The sequence below is a fragment of the Osmerus mordax genome, chromosome 4 (assembly GCF_038355195.1).
Source record: "Osmerus mordax isolate fOsmMor3 chromosome 4, fOsmMor3.pri, whole genome shotgun sequence".
In the NCBI taxonomy this organism is placed as follows: Eukaryota; Metazoa; Chordata; class Actinopteri; order Osmeriformes; family Osmeridae; genus Osmerus; species Osmerus mordax.
Window position 1 is genome coordinate 8052952 of NC_090053.1, and position 18610 is coordinate 8071561.

General features: G+C 47.9%; 2 protein-coding genes across 2 annotated transcripts; both read right to left on the reverse strand.

Moving 5' to 3' along the window:
* Window positions 1-4027: 4027 nt before the first annotated feature.
* si:ch211-256a21.4 (uncharacterized) lies at window positions 4028-7501 on the reverse strand. The gene is made up of 4 exons (XM_067235279.1): window positions 7378-7501; window positions 6867-7086; window positions 5780-5971; window positions 4028-5116 (listed from the first exon to the last, which is right to left on the reverse strand). The coding sequence occupies exons 2-4, from the start codon at window positions 7075-7077 to the stop codon at window positions 4821-4823; spliced, it is 699 nt and encodes a 232-aa protein (XP_067091380.1). The 5' UTR covers window positions 7078-7086; window positions 7378-7501; the 3' UTR covers window positions 4028-4820.
* A 550-nt stretch (window positions 7502-8051) lies between these two features.
* On the reverse strand, window positions 8052-15234 carry accs (1-aminocyclopropane-1-carboxylate synthase homolog (Arabidopsis)(non-functional)). The gene is made up of 15 exons (XM_067235280.1): window positions 14388-15234; window positions 13320-14056; window positions 13115-13174; window positions 12848-12918; window positions 12623-12692; window positions 12445-12511; window positions 12238-12335; window positions 12008-12085; window positions 11719-11819; window positions 10912-11001; window positions 10665-10710; window positions 10347-10488; window positions 10079-10221; window positions 9607-9760; window positions 8052-9199 (listed from the first exon to the last, which is right to left on the reverse strand). Exons 1-15 carry the CDS (start codon window positions 15046-15048, stop codon window positions 8763-8765), a joined length of 2955 nt encoding a protein of 984 aa, XP_067091381.1. The 5' UTR covers window positions 15049-15234; the 3' UTR covers window positions 8052-8762.
* Window positions 15235-18610: the final 3376 nt, after the last annotated feature.

Genomic DNA, 18610 nt, shown 5'->3' on the forward strand with positions numbered 1-18610 from the left:
ATCTGTGTTGTGTGAGTGCTCCATTTACAACTGGTGTGGAGCCATCAGTTTCACAGCTCAAGAAAACTGGAGTTGGACTATGATGCAATGGGAAGTGCTGTTGAGATAGCAAGGAATGAGGTTCTAGTGCAATGACATGCTCAACTCTATTCTCTATTTGTGTTTCCACATTCACCCAGTCTACATGTCATGATTCACCTTATTCACCCCAGGTAGACATAACACCAGTGCAGTCAGGTGCTTCAGCCTGTACTGTAAACAGGAGAGTAGTTATTACTGTAAACAGGAGAGTAGTTATTACAGTAGACAGGTAAGTAGTTATTACATTAGATGGGTGAGTAGTTATCTATGATTGGATTGTTGTTGTTGGATTGTACCCCATAGATTAGTTAGTTTCCGAAACATAACCACTGAGAGGGTATTATTGTGGAGGCCTGATTGTGAATAAAACAGTAACTTATTTTTCAGAATGTGTGAGGAGGTGTGTGCCTCAGCATTTGCACACCACATTAGCCATCAATCACTTAGTACTAAGTAAAGAAATGTATTGGTCTGGATAGCTGTACCCGTTTCTCCCTCCCAATCCCCTCCCCTCGCTCGACTGTTCTCCTCCCAATACCACTGTCATTGTGAAAGACAGTGTGTGACTTCCCCAAGTAGGGCATAGCCCATTATCACAAATAGGCCTATGAGTAACTTTGCACCACTTGTCTCCAAAGCAAGCACACTCTATATGCAAAGCAGAGTCTTACAGTTAAAGTAACTGGCACCGAGTGATTATATTTGTAATTTAATTTCCTTGGTCCCAGAGAGATAAGCAGGGAGACAGGCTGCAGGTGGCGGAGGGATGAATAGAAGCGGGAGAATGAAGATATGGCCCTATTGTCTGGACAGAGATGTCCAAATGGAGAACACACGCGCGCACACGCACACTCGCATGCACAAAGCAGCCAAACATTCATTCTCATTGTGTCTTACAGAATGGCTTCGATTTTGGCATATGCCTTAAACACACACACACACACACCAATCAAGCATACCTTACATTTTCGAAATGAAAACACAGGTATTCGCGAACAAAAACTCTCTCTTTCTCTCTCAGTCTTTCTCTCTCTCTGTTGCTTTTGAACCTAATGTTATCGGCAAGGGGGTCTGGGAGAGATGTTTATAACAAAGAGTAAAGGCACGTTTAAGATTCTACGCAAGAAACAGACAGTCCTCTCTGAGAGAAGGATGGACTGAAGGACACCAGGATGCAGGGTGAGCTCCTCGTCTCCCTCTCCAGCAACAGGACCAAATTTAGATGAAGTCCCCCGACATTCCCGTTTACAAAGAGTGACCGCGTCTATTGAGTGGAATTGAAGGTAGTGCGCCGAGCAGACTGCCTATGTCTGCTTTTTACTGCATCAAAGCTGGAGCAAAGGAGCAGCTTGGCCAATCACAGCTCTCAAGCACCCCTAAATGTGTCCTCTAGGGTTGGAGAGGTGAGGAGAGACAGGCAAGGAGAGATCTGGTGTTAGGGATAGAAGGGTGTTGGGTTTGGTTGGGAGAGAGGTAGGCAGGGATGGGGAAGCTAGGCGAGAGACCGGGGTTGGGGCGGGGTGGAGGGTAGGGAGAGAGAGTGAGGCAGGGATGGAGGGAGTAGAGAGAGGGGGGATTAAAGAGAAGGATGCAGCAATGGAGAGGCAGAGAGAGGAAGGGGGGAGGGGTACGGAGAGAGAGGCAGGTACAGACAGGCAAGGAGAGAAGGTCAGGGAGAGAGGAAAGAGGATGAAGACTGGCCGTTAATAGATGGTTAACAGACACAACAAGTCCCAATTCGGCAAGACTTCAGGCACTCCATGTGAAGCCACAGTAACTCGTCACATCTGAAGTCCTCTCTCCATTTCTCCCCATTCCCTCTCTGATCATCTGCTTTGTGACTCCCCTGCTGTCTTGTCCTTTTTCGGATTTCTCCTCTGTCTCTGCTCTGAACAAAACAGCGTTAACCTGTTAGAGAAGTTACAATTATTCCGCATGAATGATATAAACCACACTGAAATTAAACTGTCAAGAGCATCGAGTTTTCACTTTCTTTCATAATTTATCATGCTCCAAGACCCAGCCAAAACAAACCTGACTCATTAAGTAGCCCAGTGAATTCCGACTCAAACCAAATATTCGGAAAATACTTCATAATTATTTGTAGACACCGAAAATATCAAGTACGCGTGCATGTACAAATGCACACAAACACACATACATACATACATACACATACACACACATAGTGCAACAGTCCATCCTTTGTGATTTTATTACTCATCAGATGAAAGCATAAAATGTTTTCGTCTTCTCTTGCATCCTGTCAGAAGTCTCATGTTAGCACAGGTGTGGCATCAGCACCACCAAGAGGCCAAGCAGGAACACAACACTCCCTCTCTCCTTCCCTCCCCCTCTCTTTCTCTCTCTCTTTCTCTCGCTCTCCTTCCTCTCCACTCCATTTCTGGAACACTAACTTACAGCTCTGAAAATCTGATTAGGCCTGTGTCGCATTGGCAGCAAGCGTCTTTATTTATTTATCTTGATAAACACGCGCACACACATACACAGAAACACACATACACCCACACACGAGCACACGTACACAGGATTGGCACTGCAAGGCTGCATAATTAGCAGGACATGGTTGTGTAATTGGTCTCTAATTGATAGGACGAGCCACAGTGAAGCCCAGGCACTGTTCAACACACGTTGCCGGGGGCAGCAGCCTCACGCTGGCAGGCGGGCCATTCAATCATACCGCCCGCCATGATTGATACCATTGTGGCGCACACCCTCTCTCTCTCTCTCTCTCTCTCTCTCTCTCTTTTTCTCTCTCTTTCGGTCGTCTGCCTCTCTCTGTCTGTCTTCACTGGCATGATCTGTCTCTCTTACTCAGACTGTTTGTCTGACTGTCAACCTCCTTCTGTCACTCTCTAGCTCGAGGGAAGGGGTGAGAGTGGGGGGTGTCTGGATGACATGGGATGGGTGGGCCCCTAGGACACAGTGTCCCAACCCCCCCCCCCCCCCCCCGCCCCCCGATGTCTCTGGGCAGGTAGAGCGCAGCTGTAGAGCTCCTCTACACAGGACATAAAGGACCAGATTCACATTGCAACATGATGAAAGTTGCCATGAGCTGTATAGCTACATGACATGAAGGGCCTACTTGAGGAGCACAGCCACATCTCCTCATGTCCGGAAGCACACTCAGAACAAAGAGCAAACAGATACGTGTGGATGCAACTAAACGTCATCCTCCTATCTATTAAGGACGAGAAGAGTCGTGCACCCCGGCTGAAGATGTTATGAGATCGGGATACTCAAGCAGGATGACCTTCAAGGATTGTTCCCTAATTCAAACACCAATTAAAGGCTGCAGCCCCAATGGTGAATTGAAATGGAGACTAAAATCCTCTATGGATTTAATAACATCCTCATTACCAGGCGCCAACAGGGCGGAACTGTCTTTAATTAGACCAACACCTGATTAATGCCCAATTAGCTGAGTCAGAGCGAGTTAATTCTCCTTCACTTTGGGGGGTTCAGACTCAAACGCTGGCACGCCAGCACCCTGCTTCCCACTGTCTACCTGGGGAAGGGAGTTGGGTAAACAGGGACTTAGAGGACTGGAGGTGGGGCCGGTCTAGTCCAGAGGCTCGGCAGAGCTGGAGGCAGCTGGCAGAGACATAGAGGAGAGAACAGAGGAGATGGGGAAGGCTGGCAGGAGGCTGGCAGGACAGTCTACCCACAAATCTCCTCTTAGCAGAGAAGAGGGAGGTAAACATGGCTTTGAAGGGCTGGAGTCTGGAATCCAGAGGCTCGGTACAGCTGAGGACAGTCACAACCTAGGATGAACCGAAACCAGACCAAGCAAACCCGTCAACGCACCCTGTCTGAGCCAGGTGCAGTTATGTGTGCAGCTTTATCCTGTTCACTGCACAGATCCACAAAATATTAGGACTCGGTAGCTTTGACAAACATATAGAGAATTTATGGATACCATTATGCTCACACAATGTTTTTCAATGTCTTAAAATCATGTTTGGCATACATACAAAGCTGTACATTCTGAGAACGAGACTATATTTAGAGTTCTGTAACATTTGAATCTATAGGTTTACATAATCCTCTAAGAATATATTATCAAAAGGAGCAAGTGAACAATATTTATCACAGATCAAGCTGACTGTTTTTAATTGTCAGCGATGCCCTGTAAATGTAATGCTACATCCTAAGAGGATATGGTCAGCTTGTGTGTAGCATTACATGAGTGTGTTGACATCCTTAATAAAGGATAGGATATAGGAAACTAGCACCTTTCATAGCATTCATTCGACCTTTGTTAGTGATATCACAAGACTGGTAAGAAAAATGTCACATTTGCAATGTAGGTCAAATGGCACTGGGAACACCAATGGACAGACTGTGATAAAGAAATGCTATTGTCAATAAGTGTCAATGACGGCTTATAGTTTGACTGTTTTTACATTTCTCCAAACTGGGAACTTAGCTACACGTAGAAGCATTAGTAAGAGGTGGTTTTCCCACAATGACCGTAGCTCTTGATCCCCACAAGAGGGCATCAGAGTAGCACAAATGTTTAACATCTTCCATATTGCAGATCATCCAACAAGGAATAGGTGTCCCAGTAGCCTCATTGAGATGATTCCAGCAAAGTCCAGACAGACAGAAACTCCAGATCAAACTTCCGAGTCAATCCTTCCAATGGGGTATAGAGGGACAACTGTGGATGAGTCCCTTGTCGTTGAGTCGTCAAGCTTTTACCCACAATCCTTCACTCAAGGTACAGAGACGATCCTCCTCAAGTCTTTAGTAGTCCTTTTGTTACCATGATTATGACCCTCACTGAGAGAGCGTATGGCGTAGGGCAGCTGGCTCTCCTTTTGCCACAACATCAGTTCACTGATGACATCTGGGACAACACACTGCTCCACCAGGAAGACCACGGGCAGAACCACCAATAGCAGAAGCCAGCCCAGGGCCCCAAGCCAATAGGAGGAGCCCAGGGAAGTTAGGGTTATGTCCAACCAGTGCTGATAGGTGAAGAGAGTCCAGCTGAGAAAGAAGAAAAATCCTGAAGAAAGAGAAGGGATTAAGTGATGATTCAAGTGCTTCGGTGGAACACTTCAATCATACAATGTCTCTATCCATCACACAAGGGGGGATATTTAATCAAAGTATCCGTTTTAATATTTGAGAAATGTGCACCTATTCTTAGACAAGGGCCTCCCAATCGGGGGCTGGCACACGCCTGAACATGTATGGGCTCACGCTGATCCTTCTATTAGCAACAACCACAGCGCTGACAGTGCCGATTTGGGTCAGTTTGTTGCACAGTATGTCCTTTTGTGTTTTTCCTCAACCACCACAGAGCTTCCTGCGCCACAGATTTTTCCTCAGTTGCAAAGTTATTTCCAATAATAGGATTAAACTAGGCCATTGACAAAAAAAAATGCTCCTTGGTGGGCATGACTGCAGTTTTGCATAAAAGCTTTCAGAATGTAAGTGGTCAACAGAAATTGAAGATAGCTACCTTCTTGTCAACCAAAGTTTTGAATATATATCTACATAATGACATCTACTTATGCCAAGGCAAAAAAGCCATTCTCTCTGGTCACGGAACATTTTCACTGCTGTCTTTCTCACAGAAACAATGGTGGCCGTTGTTGATGTGACCAAAAGCTCTACCGCTAAGCTACATCCATCCCCTGTAGTGTACTGGAGGCCCCATACTGACCAGTGGGTCCCAGGGTGAGGAGCAGCAGGGTGGTGGGGTACAGAGCCTGGCCAGCCATGAGCAGCGAGCGCGTGTTGGAGTAGGAGCGCACCGTCCGGGACGTCCAGCAGAAGGTGAAGACAAGACACAGAGCTCCAGAGCTCACCGCCATGAGGAAGGACAGGACCGCAAACACTCGCTCTGCCTCCAGGACTGAAATACACACACACACACGCAAACATTGAGGATACTGACTCATGATTGTATAGTAAGTGACATACGATTCTGGTCTCAGACAGACATTATTAATGATGTGGCTGTGCTCAACATCGTGCTTTTAGCACAATTTGCATTTTTTCATGCTACCGATGCTTTACAGGCGTGTCTATACCTGCCTACTAGTAGTCGTTGCACACCTGAATCTGAGAAGCAAAAACAGCTCAATCAACCTCCAATGTCCTACTAGAGAATAGCTTACTGTTTCATTACAATTCAAATTACTGTCTGAATCTAAATGTTTCATTAAGTCTTGTAGTTTCCCGTGATTCACTTCAATTCTATATAAAGATTGCCAGGATTTAGTACTGCTATCACAGAACGTGGACCCCTCCCCGATACATTCCGATCATACAATTCTCTGCTACAGCAGGAGCAAGTTCCCACCTGTTCATGTATCTATAAACCTGCGCAATCCAAATGTACTGTAGGTCTGTCCAAAACCTTTACCCTGAAGTCACATAAACCCCAACCCTACTTTATTGCCTCACAAGCTGTACTTCTCTTTAACTATCATCAACTTTAATTATTTGTATTGTACTTATGTATGCATCTATGTATTATTGTATATATGTATGTCTGTCTCTATCTAGTATGTATCTATCTCAACACAAATAATCATTATATATGACTAGGTTTCAGTTCTTCATAGTATATCTTTGTGTTAAGTGTTATCACCACTGTAAGTGTTATCATCTCTGTGAGTCAGTCATACACGATACTTGGAGATAAGAATGTTCTCAAAGCTACAAATAACAACCAGCTATCTCACAGCGCTGACGAAGACAGTGGTTCTAGGGATCCCGACAGACGTCCAACGTTCTCCACTCACCGTTGAAGAAGAGCCCCTCTGAGGGTTGTCCAGCCGGCCTGGTCTGGTCTGCCTCTGTGGCGTTCCAGTGAGTCCACAATCCCTTGTCGCCCAGCCAGCCAGGACTCCACACAGAGTAGGTGACACACAGGCAGCCCAGTAGGCCCACAGTAGACTGGGCCAGGCGATATCGACTCCCGGAGTTCTCCAGCTCCAGCTCCAGCTCCTTCATACTGCTACACTGGTGGGTAGAAGAGAGGAGATGGGGAGGTGAAGTGGAGGGAGATGGAGGGAAGGGGGACAGGTAGTGAGGGGTGGACCATCCCACCCCTCACAGTAGGTTTTCTGTTTCTACCTTAAGCCTACGTTTTGCAAATGTTTTATCCAAAGCGTTTAAAAACGGCAACGTTTGACTAGTTTGACATCATTTGCTAATATATCTTTTTTTTTTTTTGTCACACATCTCAACATCTGAAGTTTTAACAAATAGAAAGTGGCTAACCAGCAGAGAGGATTATAACAGTCATCTTACCTTTAATCCTGTTTGAAGAACAATAAAATCTTGTAGACAAGAGGGTGTAAACTTGAAATCTTGAACTGTGTTCTTCAGTAAGTGCGTGCTTTGACAGTGATGTTTGGATTATGCGCGAGCTACTTCAAAACCGGAGATAAACGACTGTCAGTGGTGACATCAGCGCCAGAGAACAAATAAACCACCTACCGACGGAGGGAAAGATCTACAGTGTGGAATATGACACTGTAGATCTTTCCCTCCGTCGATATTGGCCCTGCCCCGCCCCCGGTACTCCCCCATCGCAGAGATGGAAACTACTCACCCTCCCTCCCTCCACCCGACCCAGCGGCTGACTTCCCCCTGAATCTCCAGCAGTGACACATTGACGCATCATGCAGAAGGAAAGTACAAGGATCTGTCTCAGGGTCCTGCATCACCCAACGGTGGTGAAACGGCCACTGTCCTTTTCAAGGAAAGCTGTTTGTGAGTGAACAAAAAACACTGAAACATGTCGTTTATGAATACGAAAGTTGATTTCGTAAATAACTTTCGCATGTGATGCACTGCCGATGCATTGACATCATGATGAACCCCAAGACCAGAGGTTATGTTTGTGATGCGGTCTTTTTATATTTGGGAGCCACAATAAATGAAAAGCTTGATTTGAGGCATGAAAAACACCGATATACGTAGCTTATCAACTACGGTTTTTAATACAATTCAATTGAAGGATTCACAATAAAAAAACAAATCTTTGACGTTTTCTTTGTCCTTTTTGTTTCACAGAATAGTGAGTGAGAATAGGAGTGTTACAGTGTTCTGCATTATAAATAACTCAAAGGAAAGAAAACCCCCACTTCCTGCTCGTTTAGGCCTAATCTTTCTCAGTTGCTCACATACATTTTCAAACGGAAGTCTGCTTTCTCTTGTCTCCCACCAGAAGTATCATTGGTCATGTAAGGTGGTTCATGGAAAGACCCCAGCAACCCACGCCTGACAGAAACACCACGTGACACTTCTAACGTCAAATACTCAATATGGTCTCAAGGATATTTTATGATCATGATACCCATCTATATTCATATTTCATTCCGAATATAATTGTCATGATCACAGTTGCACCGGTACTTTCTTAAACAACTAACCAAACAGATCAACCCTCCGATGAGGTCTGGCGTATTGGCTTTACTCTTTAAAGAGCATCACTGTACGCATTTTTATTTGTTATAGAAGACCTTGTGGTACGGGAATACACGATAAGGAACTTTTTGAACACATTTAGAAATAAAAGTGCATTGCAGAACAGGAACACAACAAGAAAACAAGTCAGCATCCAACTGAATTTAAGTTTAGGCCTTTTTATCAATTGTTTGTCTCCTCCCCTGGCTCCTATTTTCTGGCTCCTATTTCCTGGCTCTGTCCAACAGCTCTGTGAAGACGTCCAGCAGGCCCGGGTCCTCCCCAGCGGCCAGCTCGGGGGTGTTCTTCTCCAGCCAATCAGAGGAGCGGATCTGCTGTCTCAGAGCACCAATCAGAGAGTCTAATCCATCTGCGGGTTGAGCCGTTTGGCAGTCTAGCAGCACCAAGTCCTCGCTGGCCAGTGAGGGGATGTCAGGGGCGGGCTCATCCTCCTGTGTTGACTCGTCTGTTGGTTTGTTCTCTGGCAGGTTGACAGACACAGAGTTGACGGTCACTGCTTTGTCTGAGTCGGTGCTGTCCTCCTTCTTCAGAGACCTCACTGAGGCTTCCTCCTGCCCCCCAGATGCAGTGGTGGCTCCCGTGCCAGAGGAGCCTCTCGCTGCCTCCGTCTCCTCCAAGGCCTGCCTGATCCGCTCCATGCCTGAAACAAGCACACAAACCGCCCCCATCTCCACTTGTCAGCTCACTGGGTGGACACGCCCGGCTAGGAACCTAGGAGATGTATGTCTTTGCAAAGGAGTTTGCTCGAAACATATGTGAATATGTGTATGAATAGCACAGCTATGTGGTAGAAAGGAAAATATACTGTAAGCTAGTGTGAGGAAACATACACATTTCTAATCCGGTCGTTGTTATATAGCTACTAGCTCTCTCCTGGAAGTCACTTTGGATAAAAGTGTCTGCTAAATGAATAAATGTAAATGTATATGTACTGGCTGCAGATTGACATGTATTGGTCCCCCGCCAAGTGCTACTCTGCAGTACTCTCTCTAATAAAACTGAAAATGATTTCAACGTGAGGCCGTCGCTGTTGTTGTGTGCACTGACCAAGCTGCAGGTGGCGCTGTTGCTGCGTGAAGACTATGCGGAACCACCCTGGAGTGGAGCAGGAGAAGGCCTGGCCACAGCTAAGCACCACCTTGTGTCTGAGGAAACACCTCCACAGGGACAGCTCCTCAGCAAACGAAGCCTCGCGCAGGTACTGCCAGAGAGAGAGACCGAGAGAGAGAGACACAGAGGGAGAGCATAAAGTAATAGAGAGAGAATGAGAGAGGGAGTGTTGGAGAGAGAGAACGGGAAAAAGGGGATATCGTAAGAGGAAAAAAAGAGAGAATGAGAGAGGGAGAGATGGTAAGAATGAGAGACTCCACACATTACATGTCATTCTATTAACGACAAGACAGACATTTAAAGACGAGAGAGTCTCGCCCTGGGGGCCGTCTGAAACAAGCTTCTGAGGGAGCGACCCCTTCACGGTCTGGACGAGCCGGGCTGGAGAGCTCCACGGCGGGGTCCTCACCTTCCTGAGGTCTGCCCATATGTAGAAGCCTGCAGACCTGTGGAGGTAGGGTACGCCCAGGCCCTGGAGCTGCCTGGCCACGTAGCTGTGAGCAGCCTGCAGCCTCCGCCTCGTCTCTGGGAGGAACTCTCCGCTCACCCAGTCTGGAGACACACAGCGCAGACCAAGGTGACCTTCCAAATGCATGTAGGTAGGGCCGTCTGTGTGTTCCAACTGTGTGTGTAAATATGTCCAGTGTGTGTGGAGGTGAGCGTGCGTGCGTCCGCACCCCTGTCCTGGAGCAGTTGGGCCACCTGGTGTTGTATGGGTCCGGGGACACCATGAAACGCTCCCATCTGGTCCAGAGCTTCTACCAAGTCCTGGTTCTGAGTGTACAGAGTACCTACACGCATTCCAGCCATCGCAAAGTCCTGCAGGACCCACCCACCACCCACATACAACAAACTGAGCACTACAGGGCCAGAGGGTCATACATGTCAAAGACAGAACAGTCATAGACAGTGCGTCACAGACTCATACACAAGGTTGGCATATAGTATGGTTATTTAATGCACTACAGTATGTACACACACACACAGACTTTTACCTTGCTGGTCCCCCACATAACATGTGTTCTCTGAGGATCAGGCAGGCTGGAAAACAGGCACAGCAGGGTTAAAAGTTCAATATATACATCACCATGCTGATATCCTGAGGTCATTTCCTTATCTCCAAACCCATGCTCCCAAACAGTTGACCCAGAGGGCCACCTCCAGGTCTGGGCATGGCGGCAGGGTGGGAAGGCACAGGTTTTGGTTCTCGCCCCCACAGAGAAGTGCTGAGTCCCACGCTACCTGTCTAGACTGAGAACGCTGTGGAACGGGACGGAGTCGTCAAACACAGTCAACATGTAGACCTCGTCGACGATGGCGTGCAGCTTGTGCCTGAGGTAGGGAGGAGGAATACGGGGGGGGGGGGGGGGGGGTTGGACAAAAGAAAAAGAAAAAAAGAAAGAAAGAACAAGACAGATTTTATTAACAATTGGTTGGGTATGGTTTTAATGATATTTACTTTGTCTTATTATGGAGAGAATGAGCGCAGGCAGTAAAACGGCTCTTCTCTCATCGGCCTCAGGGAGCTGTGTAAAAGCTCTCAGCTTTATGTGTCTTAATACAGCTCAAGGGCAGTCTGTGAGTGCGGTGTGTGTGTGTGTGTGTGTGAGGAGACACAAAAACAACAGATGCTAAACGATTCCTGTACTTTGAGTGTCATTAGCTACCTTCCTGTTTAAGAGGAGATATACAGCTCAACGTCTAGGGACCTTGGGTGCCATGTCCTTCAGACAGGTGACAAATCTCTGAATTATTAGGCCAACTCAGGAAAGACACACGAAGACTAATGGATACTGAGGCTGCTTAATCAATGTGCTGCCCCGGAACACTACACCTCCACAGGGAGCTGCAGGAGGAACGTGCAGCCCTGAATTTTGAGGGTTGGGTGGGCCATGGGGGGTACTTTTGATCAAGGTCCTTTTCCATGCCGAAACAGCTCTCCTGAAACGAAACTTTTAGGATCTATGGGTGTGCTTTCGGCATTCAATCATTCGTGTCAGGTCTTCACTGGCAGGATCTCGTTGGTTTTTATTCCGATTCATGACCCACTTTTTGGCAAACTCCAGGAAGGCCCTCATCTCCTGGGGGCTGTAGACCTCTGCCAAGGGGTTGTGAGGGTTGACCAGGATCACGGCTCGGATGTTCACCCCCTGAGAAGGACCAAAAAAACGGAAGGTTACCAGAAGGTTCAAACGTCTCGACTGTCATTTCAATGCGAGTATGCAGGTGTGTGAGAACATGACATGTTTGTCCTATGTTTGCGTATCGGTGCTTGATTGACCTAGCCTGGAACACTGGCGCTAACAGGCTGGTTTGAACTAGCCTCGTGTGACCTCACCTCTCTCTTGGCGTTTGTCAGAGCCTTCTCCAGGTGGGACGCGGTAAGTTGGAATGGCCTTCCGCCGAGGCCACTTGGCTGAGATCACACACACACACACACACACACACACATCTGTAAAAATAGTTCTATCAAGTTCAAAGTTCAGCATGAACTCACACACACACACACACACACACTGTAAGAACACAGAGAGGTGCCCACAGCATGTAAGGCTTGGGCTAGAGTACCTCACAGTCCAGGGGAACATGGAAGAGCCTGACTCCACTGTAGAGGTGTAGGTCCTCAGTAATCACCCCATAGAACGGGGTGGGGATGAGCATGGCATCTGAAACAGCATGGATGACTGTGAGACCTGGAGCCTGTGTACCCAGGACTGGAGGGGTAACCATGTAGAGGTCAAACCCTTGGGGTGGGAGCGAGCATGGAGCGCTTACCTTCAGGGTCGCATATCACAGCAGCAATGGAGGAGAAAAGAGAACCACAACCGTTCATCACCACCACCTGAACACACACAGACAAATGCCATTAGTGAACTTGGCTCAACTTTGTGAGAAAGAACTCTGCCGCGAAACACAGGTTTGACCACTTTTAGCCAAGGAAGAGACCACTCACCCTGTCAGCTTTCAGCGGACTGGGGGGGTGACAGTAGTGCGTCAGGAATCTGGCAACCTCTTCTCTCAGACTAGCGGAGGGGGGGGGGGGGGCAACATCAGCATACTATCGTACCACTGGCAGTCTTCCATCTACTCAAACTTCTATGGAATGTCTACATTGACCATTCTAATAACATCAAAATGTAGTTTCTATTAGTCTTTAACTTGAGATACAGGTTCTTACAAGCGGTGGCCTTTCCAGTCTGGATACTGGAGCAGGGCTGCGTCCATGTGTTGCATGTCAGACTGGGCCAGCTGGGAGGAGGGAAACAGGAAGTATGTTGCAGGGTTAGTAAAGGCAGAGAAATAGGCTGGACCACTGACTCTAACAACACGAGAGCCATTTGGTGATGACCAAATGCAGATGAACAAAGCCTCCCACTGTGGTCTTTTAATCTTCCTCTCTGTCTCTCTCCAAATCTCTCCCTGGTTGTTTCTCACTCTCTCTTACCCTTTTATGGAGCAGATCATAGCACAGCTTGTTCTCACTGGTGCCCATGTTGATGATTCCCTGGGAATGAGTCATACACAACAATAGTTACCAGCGAGGCACTTTGCAAGCACCTGATAATGGGGATATTATCATAGTTGCGATGATACAGAGTCATTGCAGGAGCCCTCTGGCGGTCAAGTATGGAGAAAGGAGATCCACTCACGCCGGGGTTGTCAGTGTCATGGTGTTTATCAGCATGGTACTGGGTGTAGCCCTCCTGCAGGATGCCCTGGTGCTGTCTGATGGTGTTACCCCGGCGAGACAGGTAAACACTATGCCCAGGTGTGTCGGCCCCTCTCAGAGTGGCCAGGATGTTTCCAGATATAGGGGGAGGCCCAGCTGGGACAAGTGTCTCCGCGGAGGGGGGACTGAGGACGGGCACCCTGGACAAGGCTGATGAGGCAGCAGGAGCCTCTGGGTTGGTGGAGGACATCGAGACAGAGTGGGTGTAGAGAGATCCGGGGGGAGCGGCGGCGGGCGGGAGGGTGCTGTCAGCAGGGGAGGGGCCGGTGTGTCTGGCTGCAGCCAGGGCCCCGGCGAACACGCTGAGGAGACGCAACTCATGCTGCCTCTCCCTCTCCGCCCTCCTCTCCTCCTGCTGCTCCCTCCGCTCCTCGGCCCGCGCCTCCCGCTCCAGACGCGCCTCCTCCAGGGACAGGAGGCGCTCCTCCGCCGAGCGCTGCCACTTGAGGAAGCTCACCAGAGCATGGTCCAAGGCCCCGTGGCCCCCGCACGAGCCGGCCCCCCGCCCCGCACCACGCCGGCGCTTCCTCTGCCTCTCGGGGGGCTGGGTCCGGGGGGCCTGCCGCTCTCCCTGGCCCTCAGGGTCCATGTGGGCAGGAGCAGCGGAGGTGGAGGCTCCCGTGCCCGAGGAACCGGCCAGGTTCTGGTCGCTGAAATCTGCAGACCGAATACAGTCAGGGGGATGATAGCTTCTTTCTGTAGCTGCAGGGCCATGCCAAATGCATTTCTACAACGAGAATTACGCTACACAGTGATTAAATGCCTATCAATCTTGTTACTAAACTAATGATCCCATTTATCAGCCTATTGCTCATTTAGCAAACACTGTTGATGGAGTGGTAAGCTTCAAAGTTACAGTATTATGTTAAAGGCAATGTTTTACAATGGCCAGAGAGCTTTGTTAGCTTAAAAGTTGCATTATGTTGTGAATAAATACCTGACCACATGGACAGAGCCAGAAATGCCACATCTGTCGAAATTAGCTAACCTGATGGAGATATCATGTTTGCAATGCACTCCCCACGTTCAACAAGGGGCACAGGGTCCTCGTCCAATCCGGCAGATCTCCTCTCTGTCTCCTGATCATCCTCGGAGCCATAATTGTAGAGCAGCTGTGGGGGTGCTCCATCTCCAGACTCCACGTCCTCACATTTAACGCGCAGCGCGTCATCACCTGGCCTTGGCGGGTTGCCAAACAAAAACCCACCCGAGGTCGCGGGACCGAAAGTAGTTGCAGGGAGCCCGTGCATGTATAAGTCTGTCCCGCTGGGACTGTGCAGGACCTGGTGGGCGATGACTGCACCTCCCAGCGAGGAATACGTTATGGCTGGTCTATTTGCTAACACCCTGTCCATCACATCGTAAAATTTCCAGGACCTCAACTTGTGATTGTCTTTGATACGTCGGTATTCTAGCTTCATCTTTTTGATCTTCTCCCTGCACTGGTCCCCAGTGCGATATATGCTCCTATCTCGCAAAGCGGCCGCTATCCTGTCAAAGACATGTTGATTTCGAAGGGAGCTTTCCAGCTCGAGTTGGACTGTCTCGTCAGACCACAGCTGGAGCAGTTCAACTATCTCTGGGTCAGACCAGTTGCTTCCACGTTCATGTCTTCTTCCACGGTAGTCCATCGTGCCCACTCTCTTCATCAAAAGTTAACGTTACATGCAAAGTCAATTTTCCAGTTACCTAAAGTAAGCTTGTGCATCACCTCCTCGAGCTACCGTTAGCTTGGCTAGGGTATAAGTAACTGTACTAGTACTGTCTTGAGTGCAAAATCCAGTTTTGATAATAACCGCAACGATTGGCAAATCAGTTGTGACATTCACCGCTAAGATAGCTACACTGTTTATCCCGGTTGGGACCGGTTTAAATAGACGTAGCGGCGCTAGAATGCCCAGACAAATCGTCAGTTTTGCCAATTTATATGTAAATTGAATATAGCTTCATAAAATGGAAGAAGAAGACCATCAAATTCTATATCCGGGTTGACGGCACATGCGTGCTGTCCTTATTCCGGGATAACTTTGGCCCGTGCTAACAGCAGAAAGCGGGCTTGCGGGTTTTGAAACCAGGCTGCTTGTCATAGGGTGTTAAAGCAAGCGAGCCAAAGTAAAGATCCTAAAGTAATAGCACCCTCTATGGAACGACACAGACAATGCAAATATTTGTATTTATCCAATATTATTGCAGTAGATGGCGCTGGCACACCACAGTTGGCGTGGCTTTAACCATAAAACGTCTTGTGACGTACTTCCTGGGAACGAGTGTGTTGAGTATCCTCGATATACTTCAGCGTAGCCGCTCTTTCACTACATGGGCGGGGTTTGTCTTTGCTTTCAACTTTAAGATCACGCAAATTATCAAATGACATGCTCGGTTCACATTTACGAAAAAAAATCCCAGTTGCAACGGAAGCAAAACGTATTTGTACAATTGAACCCCAGGAAAAATGCCACCACCAATTCCTTGCCGCTTAAATCAGTGCAGTGCCGTTCTCAAAACAAGGGTACACTGTGAAATCCCTAGCATCTTAAACTGTATCGAGCTTGGTAATATTTCAATGAATAGCTAGCTAGCTACGAGTACGTGACGGATATTGTACATTTCGATTTTAACTGACACATCTATTCAGTTTGGAGAAGATACGCAGGAGAAAAAAACATAGAAATGTCTTGTCCCAGTAGGAAAAAGGTTTCCAAGTTTACGTTTGGAAAGCTGTGAAAACAAGACACCGTCAGATGAAGCGATGCGAAAAGTTAGAATAAGGCATGGATACGGTACCGTTAGACTAGCTAGCCGGTGTGGCAGTCAGAGTCATATCAAAGGAACAATGTTGCAGTTCCGCGGGCACACCTTGGACTGTTGAGGAGTGTACTAGTGTCTCGTCAACTCCCCCACAATAGGTCATTTAAAGTCCAGCTTGGTTGCCGAAGACGTACACAACAGCGAGGTGATTTACAGAGGGATGCTAAGAGACATGATGCGGTCTATGCTTTATTATGTCTACCTCCGATGATGGTAGGTATCTATCAACAAAAACAATAACAACTTTTGTTGTTGTTGTTGTTTATACGTTAAACAGCAGCTGGAGGAATTTACAAAGTAAGGAAAGGATGTATCTGTTCTAAGCTTGGGTAGGGTGGGAGGGAACAAAATAGGGAAACGCAAGCTGGGAGGCAACAGCGCATGTTTGCAGAATCTGTCGGAGCTTTAGATGTATCTTAACTGATTCCATTTACTCGCCTCCGGCGTAGAGTTGAGCACAATACATTCTTCCGTGAACAATGTATTTATATTCAGAGCCAATATTGTTTTTTTGTTAGCCAGCGAGTCCAACAAGAGAATGGATCTCATTCCTCCGCTTCATAATCGAAGTTGACGTTTTAACCAGTCATCTTTTGGTAAGAACGACTATGTCAGACTGTCATATCACACTTGGCCTTATGTTGTGCAGTTTATTGATTTGCGTCTGTGTGTGTATGTCTCTCTATTTCTCTCTCTCACTCTCCCTCTCTCTCTCTCTCTCTCTGTCTCTCTGTCTGTCTTTCTGTAGCGTATAATTTTTTAATCAGCTACTGTAAATGTGAACCGGTTCATATATTCACATCTGTTGTTGCAGCATGCCCCAGCCTAAGGCAGTGTGGCTGTATATCAGACATTATTTTAGTTGACACACGTGAGAGAGTTTGTGTTCAACGTTACATTGATTGCTAAGAATATTGGTCTGGACTCATAAAAGTAAAACTTTGGTTGTGGCCACCCTGTTAAATGTGAAGTTGCTATGACCAAACGTATCCCCCTTTAGCTGTTCTGCATGTCTGTTATCTAATGCCCATTGGAATCTCAACAGTGAAATTCAAGGTCACCTGGCTAGCCAACCAGTTGGAATGTAGCACGATCCAAAGTTCTATGGATTTTCCATGCTTAGTTTCTAAGTAGCTCAACGGCATAGCATAAGATTAGTGCGTCTTGAATGGCATTCTTTCTTTCCTTTTGTCTGCACTTGTACTGTAGCTGTGGTTTTGTTTTTGTGGGAAATGATCTTCTGGCAATCTAAAGCCAGGGTGGGGTTGTCACATGAGAAGATAAACAAAAGAGTTATGTCAGACAATATGATGATGGTGAACAAGCGCCTTTGTCCTGGTTACTGATATCCATGGGAAAACAGTTTTTCCCTGTAGCTTGTGTGCCATACAATACCCCCTATTATACCGTGATATTGAGTGACCGCATACAGCTGTAAATATGAGAAATGAGAAAAGTGCTACGATGCAGGGCTGTGTTTATGGACAGTTGCTCTTGGTGATGGTGGTATGGTAGACTCACTCTTCCAGGTAGTGGTGTCCGGGATTAATCCCTTGTCTCCGAGATCTGCCTGGCTCAGTCCCACCTGCCAGCTGCTTCTCAGACACATCATCAAAGATTCAGCTCACACGGATAAAGAAAACTAAGGTGTCCTGCAGGTGTGTGTGTGTGTTTATGCCTGTGTGTGGCTGTTGTATGCCTCTGCTGATGTGATGAGCACTGTTCCGCTCTCTGACCATTGTCTCTATCTGGGGTGGGGGGGAGGAGTCAGTAGTCGTGCTCTGCTGTGTGTGTGTGCGTGTGTGCGTGTGTGTGTGTGTGTGTGTGAGCGAGAGACAGAGAGTTTGTGTGTGTGTGTGTGTGTGTGTGTGTGAGAGAGAAAGAGAGCTGCCCGAGCCTTCATGGATGAGCTGTAGAGTGAGACAGGACCGCAGAGTATCAATTCAGCGCTGCACGACCTCCCCGGCACCATCAGCACTAGCCTGGACCGTTTCTGCAGCATCGTCAGGTCTCCCTGGTACAGTATCCCTTCGCCTACCTGGAGCAGTAACGTGTCGTCCACAGCTCAGCGGATCGCAGATCTGGGCCGTCGGAGGGATCGTTTACTGCTGCTGATCGGCAGAATTACCAGCGGTCAAGTCAGAGGGCCACTTCCATGTTGTTTTATGGAGGCTTTAAAACAATAATGAAAACGGCCAGCGCGGTGGCTCCAACTCACAACCCCCTCCCTCCCTCCCTCCCTCTCAAGTGATTAGGGGAGGGAGGAGAGGAAGCAATGAGCGGGGGGGGGGGGGGGGGAGTGCCTGTCAGGGAGGGACAAGGGGGGGGGGAGTGCCTGTCAGGGAGGGACAAGGGGAGGCCAGGCCCATACACGGCTATAGAATGAAGAGGAACTGATAGGAA